General features: G+C 39.6%; 1 protein-coding gene across 4 annotated transcripts in view; it reads right to left on the bottom strand.

Moving 5' to 3' along the window:
• Window positions 1–847: 847 nt before the first annotated feature.
• LOC113580384 (chloride channel protein 2-like) overlaps window positions 848–15,520 on the bottom strand; it is a 66,471-nt gene continuing 51,798 nt past the window's right edge. For 2 of the 4 annotated variants that reach the window (XM_035533936.2, XM_035533937.2), the window contains 9 exons: window positions 11,646–11,779; window positions 10,483–10,673; window positions 9,830–9,941; window positions 9,134–9,198; window positions 8,799–8,867; window positions 5,897–5,932; window positions 5,715–5,819; window positions 4,610–4,696; window positions 848–4,491 (listed from right to left, as the gene is read on the bottom strand). In XM_035533936.2, the coding sequence (XP_035389829.1) occupies window positions 4,297–4,491; window positions 4,610–4,696; window positions 5,715–5,819; window positions 5,897–5,932; window positions 8,799–8,867; window positions 9,134–9,198; window positions 9,830–9,941; window positions 10,483–10,673; window positions 11,646–11,779 (994 nt within the window). In that variant the 3' untranslated portion in view covers window positions 848–4,296. The remainder of the gene's footprint in view (window positions 4,492–4,609; window positions 4,697–5,714; window positions 5,820–5,896; window positions 5,933–8,798; window positions 8,868–9,133; window positions 9,199–9,829; window positions 9,942–10,482; window positions 10,674–11,645; window positions 11,780–15,520) is intronic. The other 2 variants (XM_035533938.2, XM_081699697.1) reach the window with 1 other exon arrangement.

Genomic DNA, 15,520 nt, shown 5'->3' with positions numbered 1-15,520 from the left:
TTTAGTAGCCAGTGGAAAATGGAAAGCAGAAGTTGTGCTTTTTGGTGTGAAAGCAGATTTTAGACAGACAAATCAGATTTCTGTTCCACATGTCGATTGTACATCTGCCCTTTCCCTTGCAGTCTGAACAGCAGACAATTAAATCTAATCAGATTTTTTTTTGTTTCAATTTTGAGCATGGCCTAGCTTCACCGAACCTGAATTTCAAGAATTGATCCAAGACCATTGTTATATATGAAATGATGAGGCAAGGAAGAAAATCAAATCTGACATGGCCTGTTATCTATAGTGTCTAAATGTGGGGTGACATTTGGGTGACAAGCACACATGCTGGCATCGCATCTACTTACCAGCCAATCATCCACTGGACTTTCAAATCATATGATGTCCCTTTTCTCTCTCACATCCCTGTGCACCTGTGTAAATCTCTAAACAGCCTTATAATAGCTGCACCAGATTGAGATCATTTGAGATTATTATTTACAGGCAATGGTGCAAATACTTCCTTTTCTCTCTGTAACTCTAGAGAACTGAGAACTCACACCTAAAACACAAATGTCTGGAGTTTAGCAATCACCGAATCACAGATCTCAAATACCCTTAAGTGACACCAAAGTCATTCATAGCCAATCAGAAATCAAGGAATTGTAACAGAACATACATATGAGATTGTGTGTGACGTTCATCTAATGAAATGCATGAGGAAGAAAAGACAGACGTTTAGCTGCTATGGAAAAGCCAACAGCGGTTTAGAAGCTAAGGGAGAAGGAACAGGCCAACCAGGACACGTCAGCAGCCAGGAGACGCTTCAGATGGACAGGACAAGAAAACAGCTTCACACATTCACAAATGTTAAAATTCTCTTTATTTATCCCTGATACAAAACAATGCTTTATTTATTTTTTGTTCTCTTAAAAATAGCAATGCACAAGTGTGTGCACACACTTGCGATTGTTTTATTTGTTTATTGTTTTTCCTGTTCATTTCACACAAGGGAGGTTTGTGATCAGGTTTCCAATGGTCCCAGGTGGTGAACACCATTTGTGCCTTCCACTGTCTGACAGCAGAATGCAACTTTTTTTCTTTACAAAAATAAGGTTATTGTCTCCTACCTACATCATGGTCACAAAATTCAACTCTAGTTACACCCATTCAAAGAAATGAACAACCGTTATTGCACAAATTCATTACCTTAGATCATTCAAAAGAATAACATTAATAACAAAAATATAACTCCTATTGCTCTACTTGGTTGATTTAAGTGATTGCTAATAAATATGTGCTTGTGATTAAAAAATGCTAGCAAATTAGGATCACATTGGACATAAAAAACAAATAATCAAAAACAGAAAAACAAGTAGACAATTAAAAAAAACCAACAACACTATAATAGAGAAAAAGGAGTGATTTTAGTCCTGCCCTATTGTTAGGAAAATTAGAGCCAAGATCAAGTTACCATGGTTACTTGACATGATAGAGTATAATATGTTGCAGTGTTTCTGTCTGTCTGTGCATGTTTTTCTGTATTTCTACTGGTCTGATAAATGGTTTGTGTACGTGTGTGTATGTGTGTGTGTGTGTGTGTGTGTGTGTGTGTGCACGCGTGTATGCGTGCTCACAGATGCATCTGTTTATATTCTGCAATTCTCACTGAAATCACATTTGAGATGCTATAGGCACTTAGTGAGATGAAACTGCTAATATTTTTCTGTTCAGTTGCCTTTAGGTTTGTACATGAAAAACTGTATACATGAAAGATTCAGGCAAAATTACACCATAATGGTGACAATATGGCCACAATACTAAGACAATCCATAAGGAGATTTCTGAACATCACCAATACAAATGCTAATGCATTTCTTGGCAAGGACTGCAGTCATACAAAAACAAAACAAAAAAGTAGAACAAAACGTTTGATCTCAAGGTAATCTGCTTTCATTGCAGTGATGTGATCTATTAAATATATTAAATGTGTAAACCTACAAATCATACTTCTAAGGTGCACCATCAAACAACAAGCCCTGCCCTCCACCCTTACATAAGCAACCAATCATTTTAAAGCTTACTTGTCAAGGGGAATGATGGACACTTGTCAGTGACGAATCAATATTAAAATAATCTCAGGCAATTAAATAAACAAAACATCCAAACAAACAAACAAACAAACAAACAAACATCCATAATAGTGAACAAGGCAACTGTCAACAGTAATAAAAGAACATCCATTTCTGCTTGGTTTGAAGAGGCTACTTTTCCTCTTTACTAAATACTTGGTTGTTCTTTTGGTCAAGATATACGTAAGAAATTCCGTAGTCTTCAATGTGACAAGCTTTCCAATATACAAGGCATAAATGGAGAGTGACAGAGGAAGAAAATAATGAATAGTAAGGTTGGGTGCATATTAAATGTGCTCATTAAGGCATGTAGGGAAATACTGTCAATAGCTTCAGAATTCAGAACTGAGAACTTAGAATCTACGATTAGCACTGCCATTCTATAATCACACCCTCCCCTTAAGCCGTGCTTAAATCCAATGTTCCCATTTCTCAGGACCGCACCCACCCCCGAGCCAGTCTATTTTTGGTCTGGTCCAGCTTGAGACGCACCAAGGGTCAAAAAATACTGATTACCACGGAAATTCAAACTGACCAGGGGGAGGGGTGCCCATTGAGTGGACAGGAAACTGGTGGGTTTAGGCATGGCAAGCTGACTCAGCAGGATTCTAGAAGAGCTGTGACTATATTCCAGCCATATAAAAGACAAACACCCCACACGAAGCAGGGGGTTCAGCCCAGGAGAAATGTGGTCCATCGCGCGTCCATACCCCAGACCTGCAATCAGATATTGTGAAGGCCAAATCTGCCCCTCCCAAAAAAACAAAACAAAACCAAAAAAAACCTCCAGAGGCTGTTCTAGCTGTTCTTGTGCTCAACTACAGATGAATAATCAGCAAATCTGGACATGTGGACTTTGGCGAAGTGAGTGTACTGCATGTTAATGTGTGAGAGAAGAAGTTAAGATGTCACCACCCCTATATTGGGTTTTACTTGAGGGCTTCGCCCATAGACTGGAGTGTCAGGATCCTCTGATGCTGGGAAATGCACGAGCGAATACTAAGCTTGTCCACTCCTTTCAGGCAGCAGATAACAGCAGCGGTCATCTGCAGGTTAATACATGCAGACAGCTTCATTAATAAATAAAAGACGCAGTACAAATAAATAAAAACTATCAGCTTGGAGAGAGTCCTTAACAGGAGCCTTCTAACCAGCCTCTTCTGATCAATGTGTTAGGATTGGGACATTTCTACAATAAAAGCAATGCATGAGGTAAAAGGTTCAAAGCAAAAACAATTCTGCAAAACAGTTTCACATGTTTTACAAAAAAGTGCATTGCTGTCAACACAAAATTTCCAGTGACTAAATTAAATGACTACGAAATGGAAACTATGGATGCTGGCCAGTTGTTAAGAACATACTATATTTGACGCTGTAGATCTTGTTGACAGTGGGGAAAAAAAAGGCGGGAAAACACGTCCGTCTGCGCTTCAAAAGCATTCATGTATTTGAAATGCTGTCTAGACAAAGTCTGGCGTCCTTTCTCTTTTTCTGGCTCTTAATCTCACGTCCCCTCCGCTCTGTCCCTGCCTCTCTCACAATCACACGTCCTGGTGTGGCACCTGGTGCGGTGTGCAGGCATTAGGAAGGCGTTTCTCTCCACAGAGAGGGGAGAAGCGTGAAACGTGTGCGTGCGAGGAAAAAAAAAAAAAAAAAAGGGAAAACAGGAAGAAGGAGGAAGGAGGGAAGGACATTCGGATGAGAACCTGAATTTAGAGAAGGCATAACAACCCCTGATATTAGAAGGGCTCCCCTTCACCACATGAACACAAATGTCCATGGGTTCTCACGTGCATGTGTGCGCACACGCTGCCTCACGTGCGCGCGCACACGCCCACACAGCCGAACAGAGAAAAGGCAAACCCAAAAAAAGTCCTCGCGCTTGCTTTCTTGGAGGAGTAAAAAGAATCAGTGCGGAAGGAGCGGGACGTAGAGGAACGGGTCACAGGAGGGGTGGAGCTTGAGCAGGCAGAGCATTAAGCAGGAAGCTGAAAGTGCGGAGCATACTCTGAAATGTCAATTTTTTCTTCTCACTCACATACACAGAACAAAAAAAAGGCCCATCAGTTACACCTCTCGTATCCATTCGGTCTGCTGCATCCATCATCATCATCATCATCATCATCATCATCATCATCATCAACAACTTTATTCACCGTCCCCATTTTACAATGTCCTCCTTTTACTGGGATTTCTCATCAGAGTCTGAAGGTTGGGGGTCTCGGGGTAGTGTCAAGTTGGTGTGGCGGTTCCACAGTTTGTGGAGCTCAGTCACCTCAGCGTCGCTGCTGCTGGTACCGCTGTCCCTGAAGCTGGCCAGAGGGGGACGTACTTTTACCCCCTTCACCGTTACAGAGCCCTCAATGGCCTTGCGCAGCTACAACACAAAGCGTTATGCGTTAAAAAAAAAATGATATCCTTTGTGAATCTCTTTAAACATCCACCAAGAAGTGGGTTTATTTCATTTTTGTAAACAAAGCAAAGCAGCCCCGCACCTCTCGCAGTGACACGACTCCTATGAGTCGCCCGATGCTGGTGACGTAGGCGTGGTCCAAACCCAGTAGTGAGAAGATGGTGTGAGTCTGAAACATGCACAATAAAACACCCGTCAACTGATGACATTCCAGCAACACTTCAGCAACTTTGCAACTACCAGTGTAAATAAATGTGCAGAAATAAAAACAAAAGCACACATACACACATGCACAAAAACATTTAAAATGCATTTAAAAGTCTATAATTAGTTCGTCATCTATCTTCTTGCGGGTTCATGTTTCCTAAAAAAAAAAAAGAGAAATAACTTTGTGCCCCTCTCTTATTAAAGCAAACAGTGCTATTAGAGACTCAGATCAGACCTGATACGCTTTAATTATTTAATCGGGTGTAAAATACTTTTGATGAGAGGTGGAAAGTATCAGGATTATTCGGAGAGAGGAAATTTACTAACCATCTTATTCCCTAAGAACACTGTCCCCATAGCAACAGTATCACTACCAGAGCAGAAGCAACAATATCATTACGTTTACCATGGCACCATCAACTGATACACTTCAATACACACACCCAAGCACATTAGAGCACAAACTTTCTCCTTACAGAGTAACAGATACATAAACTGATAACAGATATAACAGATACACAGAGCACTGACTTCCTGAAAGAATAGACTTGTGTGTGTGGGGTTGGGATGGATTTATTCTAAAATCTCACTTATACATATTTAAGAAGTAGAATGCGGAAATTAGGCTAGTGGGGTGTATATGCATGACTGTGTGTGTGTGTGTGTGTGTGTGTTTATAAAGTGAGTGGGTGTCTGAAGGGGGATGAATGGAAAGCATTACCACATCCAATGCTCTAAGCAAGAGGGAATTTGTTTTATGGACATATATGTGTGCGCTCCTGCCAGTTTATGGCCACTCACATGATGTCAGTGTGTAATACTGTACAGAAATATGTGAATGTGTGTACGTGTGTGTGTGTGGGGGGGGGGGGGGGGGGGGCTGTGGACAGAACAATAAATAGCAAAAATAAATAAACGATTACACGATTAAAATGATAAATGTATGAACAAAGAGAACATACCCACACAAACACACTTACCTTGTGCAGTGATGTCCGTTCCACTAGCTGAAAAGGGGCGGGGTCTATCTTACAGTTATTAAAGTTGACCTGCTCATCAAGCTGTTGCTCCTCCCATTCAGCAATCTGTAGTCAGTGACCAGACAGATTTGTAAATAGTATACAGAAAAACTGTGTGAGTGTGTGCATGTGTCATTCCTCACCTCTCTCATAGTCATGTCATCCTCTACATCTTGATCCTAGAGAAAACGTCAGAATGTGTATATGAGAAATGTACACAAATACACACATACCTAGTCTGAAACTCTAGTAACCTTAGCAACTGTTGCTCATGCCTAGACAATGGTGTCCTACAGTAGAAATATATAACCAAACAACACACGTGGTGGGAGTGTGTTTGCTTTATGCATGACCTCCACTCCCCACACACACACACACACACACACACACACACACACACACACACACACACACACACACACACACACACACACACACACACACACACACACACACACACACACACACACACACACATCTCTGCAGCTAGCTGTTGGTAGTGGGGAGAGTTGCTCCAGCACACAACACGTTGCATCAAATCCAATCAGTGTAAGGGTTTAACCAAAGTCGGCGATTGGAAACCTATTTAAGAGGCTCCCCATACATTCACACAAACATACACATACACCCACAGATAAATGACCGACTTATGACTTTAAATGTCACTCAGCAATAGACACATCACACCATTTCTCATTTTCTTTCCCCTCCGCCAGTTTGATTTCCCACCGGCCCAAAACGGAATCAATGACATTCAGCAGCCTTGCAAGCTGCCCACACATGCACAAACTCAGCCTATTGATCATCAGCCTCTCTTTCACTGCAGGACTATCACGCTAGTGAGATCGAGAGTGACAAAAAAAGAATACATCTATGACAAACATGCATACACACAGATGACAAATCAACCTTGGAGGCATAACTCTTTAATAAAACAATCATATATTTGCAAAAAGTAATAAGTATAGTAAATGTTATTTAAAGGACATGGATGTTTTCAGAAAGAAAGAGCAAACAACAACAACAACAACAACAACAACAACAACAACAAAAAGATGAAATGGTGATTAGTGTCTGAATGACCACATGACTGCATGTATTTGTGTTGGGGATGTGTTTGCATGTGAAAACTATGAGGTCTAATTTAGCAGCATTCTTGAGAGAGAGAAAAACATCACTGAACACATAATTACATCTCAATTTTCAGTAAAGGTTACTATCTTTGTTTAAATTTGTGATCCATTTTGGATCCAGTTTATCCTTTTCATTCTCATTTTGGTTTAGTAATTTTTCCTTATCGTTTTCCTCAATAGCTTCAGCTTTGGTTATAGTTTACCATATTAACTTTAATGATTAATGACAATTAGATAACTGTAATTCAATTTATCCATATTTACTTACATTGAATGAGCAGCTAAATGCAATTACTACTATGGCGATGTGCCTTTGCCAGCTTTATATTTCTGTTGTAAAACTGTTAGCTGACTAACCAAACAGCTACTACAACTAGCAACTTGAAAGGACTTCTATATTTCCAATAATTACAAACAAGACATTCACACCAACTCAGCATCTGTGCTCTTTCAAGAACTGGAGCTGTTTGGTCAGTGCAGAAGACACCAAATTTGGCTTTACCAGACTAATTCAATTGATAAAACTAACTTTTAAATAAAATTATAAAATTTTAAAACAGATAAACAGATTAAAAAAAAGCACACTTTCATTTACGAATATGATGTTGATAAGGAAAGCCAATGGCTAGAGCAGTGAAGCTCTAAATTCCTAAATGTGAGAAAGGGTGGTGTAATGGCTAACAACTCCGCCTACTCACAGTAACGTTAAATGGGACTGACTAGCTTTGAAGACATGGCTGATGATAGACAGCTCAGCATGCTAGTTTAAACCCGTCATCCCTACTATGACAGCTCAGACTATAGTCACATCAAACCTTTGACCTTTATCCTCAGATTCTGGATCAGAGCAGCACTTAACTACTTACAGCACAGATTTCAGCATTATCTAAAGTGTTCAACCGTGATTATAAACAAACACTTTGTAGTCCTATCTACTCAGATTAGCCCAAAAGGCTGGCTAAGTACTAGTTGTAATAGCAACACAAATCTGATACCAGTATTTCACAACCACCTATACATTTTGTTTACATGTAGAAAACATTCCATTCAACATGATCAGAGAAATTATAATGCAATGTTAAATTAAGCTTGAATTACTGAAAATTGTTCAGTATAAAACCTAAAATTTGGGTGTGGTAATGACGGTGGCAGATTGCATAGCAAAGTCCTCTTTAATGCATCTTGAAAATATTCAGTTGTGGAAAAAAGACCACTGCAAAATTGTCAGTTTCTCTGGATTTACTATTTCTCAGTATGCGCTTGAGTGAACAAAAATGAAAATGTTTTTATTCCATAATCTACTGATATTTCTCCCAATTTCCATATTAAAATACTGTCATTAAGAGCATTTATTTGCAGCACATGACAAAAAAAAAAGCAATGTTTTCAGATCTTGTTCACATTTATTTAAAAATAATCTTGTTCATATTCATTTAAAACAACCCAATTTTGTCTTTACTTGGTAGGAGAAATCAATATTTGGTGGTAAAGACCTAATTTACAACCCTGGCTTTCATCTGTCTTGGTCTTTTTCACACTAGCATGGAATGGCTGCCATACATGTGGAGATTAAATTCTGGAGTGGTCTCATTTTTTCCAGACCTGTATATTATTTACATGTTGAGGTTACTTTATTACTCTTTAATAAAATTCAGATACACAAAAATCAAATCAACTGATCAAATCAATTGCTGACTTATGGTACCTGTAAATCCAATGCAATTACAAAGTACAAATAGTTTCTGCCACTGCATTAAAGAAGGTCAAAGGTCAGGAGCAGGCATAAGGGAGAGGGGTGTTCATGATTAGGCATATGAAGACAAATGTCTGACTCAGATAAACTGTGATGTTCCATGTTGCTTTTGATTTTTAAAAATTATTTTTTGGTCAGGTTACGGTCTAGGGTTCTTACCACGACCGATATCCTCACACGTTTGGGCTTTCTGTGCTCAGGAACCACCGTGTTCTCCACGTTATTGTTCTTCCATTGGGAAACAAGGTCGCAAACATTACGATAAAAAAAGAAAATGATTCTTTAGCTTACGTTTCACACCTCAAAAGCATCAGCGAAAAGAGGTAGGAGGCCAGTATTTGAGTGTGTCAATGTAATAAGATCCTCTCAAACAGGAAAGAGGTTGGGAATCAAGAGAGAGAACAGCTGCACGTGTGTGTGCGCGTGTGTGTGTGAGAGAGACACAAAGAATAGGACCACAGCAGCACCACCGACATGAGCGAGACTTCTCCTACCTCTGCTGCCGCAGACTCTGGATGGGCACAGAAGAGACTCTTTAAGGCAATGCCTGAATCCTGGCCTGAGAGAGACAGACAGAAGGAAAAATAAAGGTGAGAGAGAGCGCAAAAGGGGAAGAGAGTTCTGTCACTTGTGATTAGGATGCATGAGAACTTTTTTTTTTTTTTTTTTGCACGTTTAAGTGCCTGAGAATGTAGTAGGGGTGCACAATATATAATTTGTTAAACATTGCAATATCTTTGCGATACAGCAGAAGGATGAAATATGCTATAACAAAACGTTTTAATTGACCTTGAGTGGTGTGACATGTCAGACATTGCAGATAAGTGCTGTGACAACGTTCACATGATCTAAGAAATATAAATCATTTGATGAAAACAATTCTGACCAGCCTTTAACCATTTGAGATGAAGGATTCACTGTTGTTTGAACATAATACAGGATTTCTTATATCTCAGTGTAAATTATATTACTGATCATCTCTAAACACATGTGATATGCAGTGATGGGTAGTTTAATTTAGGAACAGTTTGTCTGGGTACACTTTTGACATTTTATTTGTTTATTGTCAAAAAGTAAAAACTGCCATTCAATCTACTGTATAACACACACACACACACACACACACACCCATGTGCACACGCATATATGTATGTATGTATGTATGTATGTGTGTGTGTATATTTGAATACTTGATGGTATCTCTGGTCCTCTCTCAACCACTGAATGCCTCTTAAGTGCAGGTTTTAGGGGTTTGGAAGAGACAGTACGTGTGGGACTGAAAGAAGATTCTTCTGTAGAGATCTGAAATATCACACACGTGCACACACACAAACACAATAATGCTTGAAACTCTTCACATAACAGATAATATACCTTACACTTAAATATACCCCAAGAAAATCTACATAAGTGTAATAACATTACATTATCTTAAATAGCAGAACAATTTGCTTCATTCTAACGGCTCGTTGGCTCGTGAGTAACGTTTGCTGGCAGGATGTTGCTGATCTGCGTCCCAGTAGTGACACAAGCATCCAGCACGCAGGCCGGTAGCTATTGCACTACAGAGCGAGACCCAACACTTTGACTTTGTCCAGAATGCACAATTAAAACCGGGTTAAAAAAAAACAAATAGTGGTCATTCCTGTGGTCTGGAACAGAATCTTCAACTTAACCCTTTATTATTTTCACACATTTTTTTTTATATTAAAATGAAAACAACAATCACATTTTAACGATAAATTGAAACTTCTAGTCAATAAACCAACACAGAATATTTGGTCTAGATATATTTATCTGATTTCTCCAGCTTGCAGCCTAACATAGCGGCCCACCCACTGACCTGGAAGCGGACTTCCTGGTTGACCTTGTGGTTTCCTTCTTCACTGCTGGGTGTGCTCGCGACAGACATGTGCTTCCTCTCGTTCTGAGCCTGCTGGCGGAGGTACTCCAGTCGCCGCGGGCGACCAAGCTGCTGGGATAGCAGAGTCTGCAATTGAGCACGCTCAATAGAGCCCAGCAAGATCATAGACTCTGAGAAAGGAAATGAGACAGAGAAAGAGAGATAGAGAAGGAAAGAAAGGGAGAGAAAGGGAGAGAAACAAAAAAACTTTCAGTTGTAATATCGCTACTGTACAAAATCTACAGCACCTCCTATAGTGGTTGTTCTTTTACTAGAGCTTTGTCCTTACGTAGCACAGAGGCGAGCATCGCCCTGCTTGGAGAGCTGGACAGAGCATGACATAGACCAGGAAGGGATGGAAGATGCCACTTCCTCCAGTCGCTAAGCAACATGTCAGCCAATAAGTGCTTCGGCATGGTTCTGGAGGCACAGCGTAAACACCGACACAGCTGGGAGTTTAGCACACTCCTCCAAGAGTGCTAAGCTACCTACCTTCACTGTGCGGGATGTAGCTTGACATAATGCGCAAGAACTTCGGAGATCCTTCGTAACATTATGGTTGTTGTATGTGAGCACACGACAGGTGAAGATGGTAGTTATTTCGATGAGATGCTCTGATAAGCGGAGGCCTTTCAATGAGGTGTAGTAAGAGTCTGATTTGGTTGTAATTCGAAAGGATAACAGGACGTTGGACGCCATGTAGTGGAAGTCTGAGAAGATGCAGGACCCAGGGAAAGTAGACCACTAGAGTTATTGTTTGGTCCCACACCATAAGCTTTTTTCAAAGCCAATTTGAGAAAACCAAAGTTTTAAAAGGCTTAAACAAAGACTCAAGTTTTACAGGCAATAGTGAGTTATATTATTGCTATACATTGTTATGCTGGCTAAATTGAAGTAATTGGTATGTGCCTTGTGTTTGAGAGATCAATTGTGTTTATATACTCTCTGTGTGTGTGTGTGTGTGTGTGTGTGTGTGTGTGTGTGTGTGTGTGTGTGTGTGTACACACACACACACACACACACACACACACACACACACACACACACACACACACACACACACACACACACACACACACACACACACACACGTACGTACGTACCTGTGGACTCTACTAGAGCGAGAGTTTTCAGGCGTTCGGTCAGAAGGACGTCGTGCAGGTCTCTGTAAGTGCAGTTTAGAGTGATGTACCTCACATCCCTCACCATGATATCCTCAACACGAATATTATATTTCCTATAGTGAGACACACACAAAGGTGAAGAGAGACACAGACAGTGAGACAGAGAGGAAGGGATATACCTGAATGAACGACAAATGTAAAACTGCACAAATGAAAACACATTAAAAGTTCCAATGATGATCTGAGTTTCTCCTACTTCTGGCTCTCCACCTTTTCTTTCTTTTAATCTCCAAACATTTCCAAAACAATGGGCCAAATTCAGCAACCATTCTTAAAAAGAAATGTATTCTTAAAACCTACCTACATGGTTTTCAAGAAGATTTGGATGTTTTATTTGGGATTTGTTCTTAGGTAAGAACAGAATCAACACACCCTCGAGAGCACATTTGAGCACTGACATTTTGTCAAAAATAATGGGCGCATCGTCTTCAATTCTTCAGGTGCATAATATTATAGGATTTAAATTACAATTCTAATTATTTTTATATCATTTCTTTAAAAAATAATTAATTTTATATATATATATATATATATATATATATATATATATATATATATATATATATATATATATATATATATATATATATATATATATATATATATATTTATTTATTTATTTATTTTATTTATTTTTTTTTGGTCTAGCCATTTTGGTCTTTTAAAAAAATAAAGACTACACTAACACTTCAATTCACTTTTTATATTAAAAAGATGCGCTACAGTATCCGCCAGGTCACGGACCTCTCCCCTTAAGACAACCTCCCCACTAGACAAAAAAGCCGATCTTCCGAAAGAAAGATAAAAAGGTTGTGGTGGAGATGCATATTACAGATTCCTGAAGGACAAGCAAAGCAGCTAATTTACACATTGGTAACTTGGCCAAAAATGGCTTTTTACTGTTAGTAAATGTGAACACATGAACCTATAGTGTTATTGGTGCTGTTCGTTCACAACCTAATCTAAATGTCATAATATGGTGTTCCCTGTTCGCTTCCCTTAGGTAACATTACTGAAAAATATTTTCCAAACAAATTTAAAAAATGTTTATTTTTTTTATTTTTATTTTTTTTTAAGTGTTGCGCTTAATTACCTGTGATATATGTAACCCTTGACTAATGTTACATTCAGTTCTTCTAGAGAAAAAATCATTTTTGTTGCCACAATATAAAAAGCCCTACCAACACCTCTGGTCAATTGCTGGAAATTCCGGAATTTCAGTAAATAAAGTTGCAATTGAACAAATCTTTTTCTTTTTTAAGTGTAGCTGAAACCGGCCTCCATAGATTTATGTGTGCACAAAGTCTTGCAATCTCATGCCCCTTTATGAGGATTGGCGGGATGTTTACATCCACTAATTAGGAACAACAGGCAAGCACTTTCAATTTATGGGGACAATGGGATTCATCGTTATGAGAACACATGAATCTGATGTAGACTTTTTCTTAGGACATTTCTCAAGAACAAATTTAACAAAAAACATAGGAAAGTATTGATGAACGAGGTCTAAATTGCTAACATCCATGCAATTTTCCACATAAGTCTTAAGTCTTCATTAAAATCAAGGGCTTTAAACTACTCATATTTAATGAAAAGATGAATAGCGGTGTGTGTGTGTGTGTGTGTGTGTGTGTGCACGCATTCACAAGTCTGGATGAATGTGTTCTGTTGATTGTACGGATGGTTAGACCTCAGCAAATTCTGCTGTCATCACAAAAAGAGCTACTATCACATGCACTGCTCACTTCCTGATTTTAATCTAGGCATCACACACCCACCCACAAACACCCACCCCTAGGGCATATGTAAATACACCCAGGGCACATGTGTGCGTACACACACACACACTCCCCCGGAACACTGGAATTGGCAGTGTCTCAACAAGTTGTTGCCAACCTAGCTTGCATGGCAATGACAGACTGCTTCCTAAGGCCTTCCAAATACATACATACACACACACACACACACACACACACACACACACACACACACACACACACCCTCCAAAAAATTCTTTCCTTATGGTGACCAAAATCAAATCAACACAAGAACAATCCATCAACACAGGAAAAAAAAAAAAAAATACAATAAACATAGTACAAGAAAATGTATTACAGGACAGAGGGCATAATCTCTCACACACACACACACACACACACACACACACACACAGGATGGAGTTACATGACTATTCTCCTTGACATGTATAAAGTTTCACAAAAATTAGAAACATATTTGACAGCAGCAACCAGAGACACAGATACAAAGTATATGTCTACACGCATACACACATAGGACTCTATAACTTAAAACTCAACTACAACCTCTTAATACATTGCCTAACCAGACAAGTCCAACACAAATTGAAGTCCAGGAGGCTGAAAGGTAATGAGTGCTGATTGCAGTGGGAGTTTCTCTGCAGGAAAAGAAACGTCATCAGCCTCCAGACCCAACAACACAAAGCCCTTTTCTTTGCCTCAAATTGTCCAGCCATAATGTCAAGCCATTCCAACTGGCCATCCTAAATCTACACCCCGGAGCGCTTTCACACACCAGGCACCTGTTATGAAACTAAAACGTGACACTTTATAAGTGACCACGGCTCACAAGATCTAACTGAATTTAGCTATATTCGCTAGCTCATTCGCTATATTACACAATAAATGTCGCATTATGACATTAAAAAAAAAAAAAAAAAAAGTATAGTTAGCGAGCATAACACACATGCGCTTGAGAAATATGTAAACTATATAATGAACCATGTGTGTTTGTGGGGGTGTACTCACTCCTTTTAGTTATATCTAGTATCACAGTTACAGCATCTTTTTCTCTATGACAGTGTGTGTGTGTGTGTGGGGGGGGGGAATTATGCACTTACTGTGCAACTAAGCAGAATAAGTAAGAACCTCTTGGGTGATCCTTCATTAACATGCAGAGACACACACAGGCTATATAACAGTCAACAAGAGACAACAAGGGAAAGATTACACTATACCCCAAGTATCCAGAATGTTCCCTTTTTCTTTGTGGAGTGAGAAGTGATTTATCAAGTGATTTATTCTTCTAGGTGAGCTTAATTAAAGCTGTTATAAGCAGTTCTTGCTAGTTTCTGACTTGCCCATCAAAGTAGTCCACCCTCGTCCACCCAACAGCTCTGCAAAGACCCTCCCTTAGCCTACTCTTCTGTGCAAGTGCTAAATAACTGACAGGCAGGAAGAATACCACTTTTTGTTTTTGTATTTTTACCCAGTTTTTCTCTGAACGTTATGCCAATTCCCACCCACCAGCTAGCTAGCTCTCTGTGTCAGACAACAGCTACCACCCAGGGAGAGGCTTGTTGAGTGTGTGTTTCCTCCGGGACATGTGAAGTCAATCACTACATCTTTCCAAACTGCCGTCCAAGCTGCAACTCAAGGCAGCCAAACGCAATCGGAGGAAAGTGCTAACCTCCTCCTTCAGGAAGCATGAGCACACAGACTCTGACTGGTCAATAAACATTCTGACAGAGGGCTGAGCATCGCCATCCCTCCCACTCACAACAGTGCCAATTCTGCTCTCTTGCAGTCTCGGCGATGAATGGCTGTGGGGTTCGAACCAGCAAACTAATGATGAGGGAGTGAAGGGGTTTCTGAGAGCGCATCCTTTCTGAGAGTCCCAGTCAGACAGACAGACAGACAGACAGACATTTTTGTTCCCCAGAATAGGTACTAGGAAGCAAAGACAGTCAGCCAAAGTGTTCTCTCAAAAAAATTTATTTTCGTCAACTTCAAATTCAGTCAACTGATGGACGGTCC

This window comes from Electrophorus electricus, chromosome 17 (assembly GCF_041902795.1).
Source record: "Electrophorus electricus isolate QZ-2024a chromosome 17, ASM4190279v1, whole genome shotgun sequence".
NCBI classification, from domain to species: domain Eukaryota; kingdom Metazoa; phylum Chordata; class Actinopteri; order Gymnotiformes; family Gymnotidae; genus Electrophorus; species Electrophorus electricus.
Note: the sequence above shows the minus strand (reverse complement) of the source record. Positions and strands in the feature narration are given on the sequence as shown.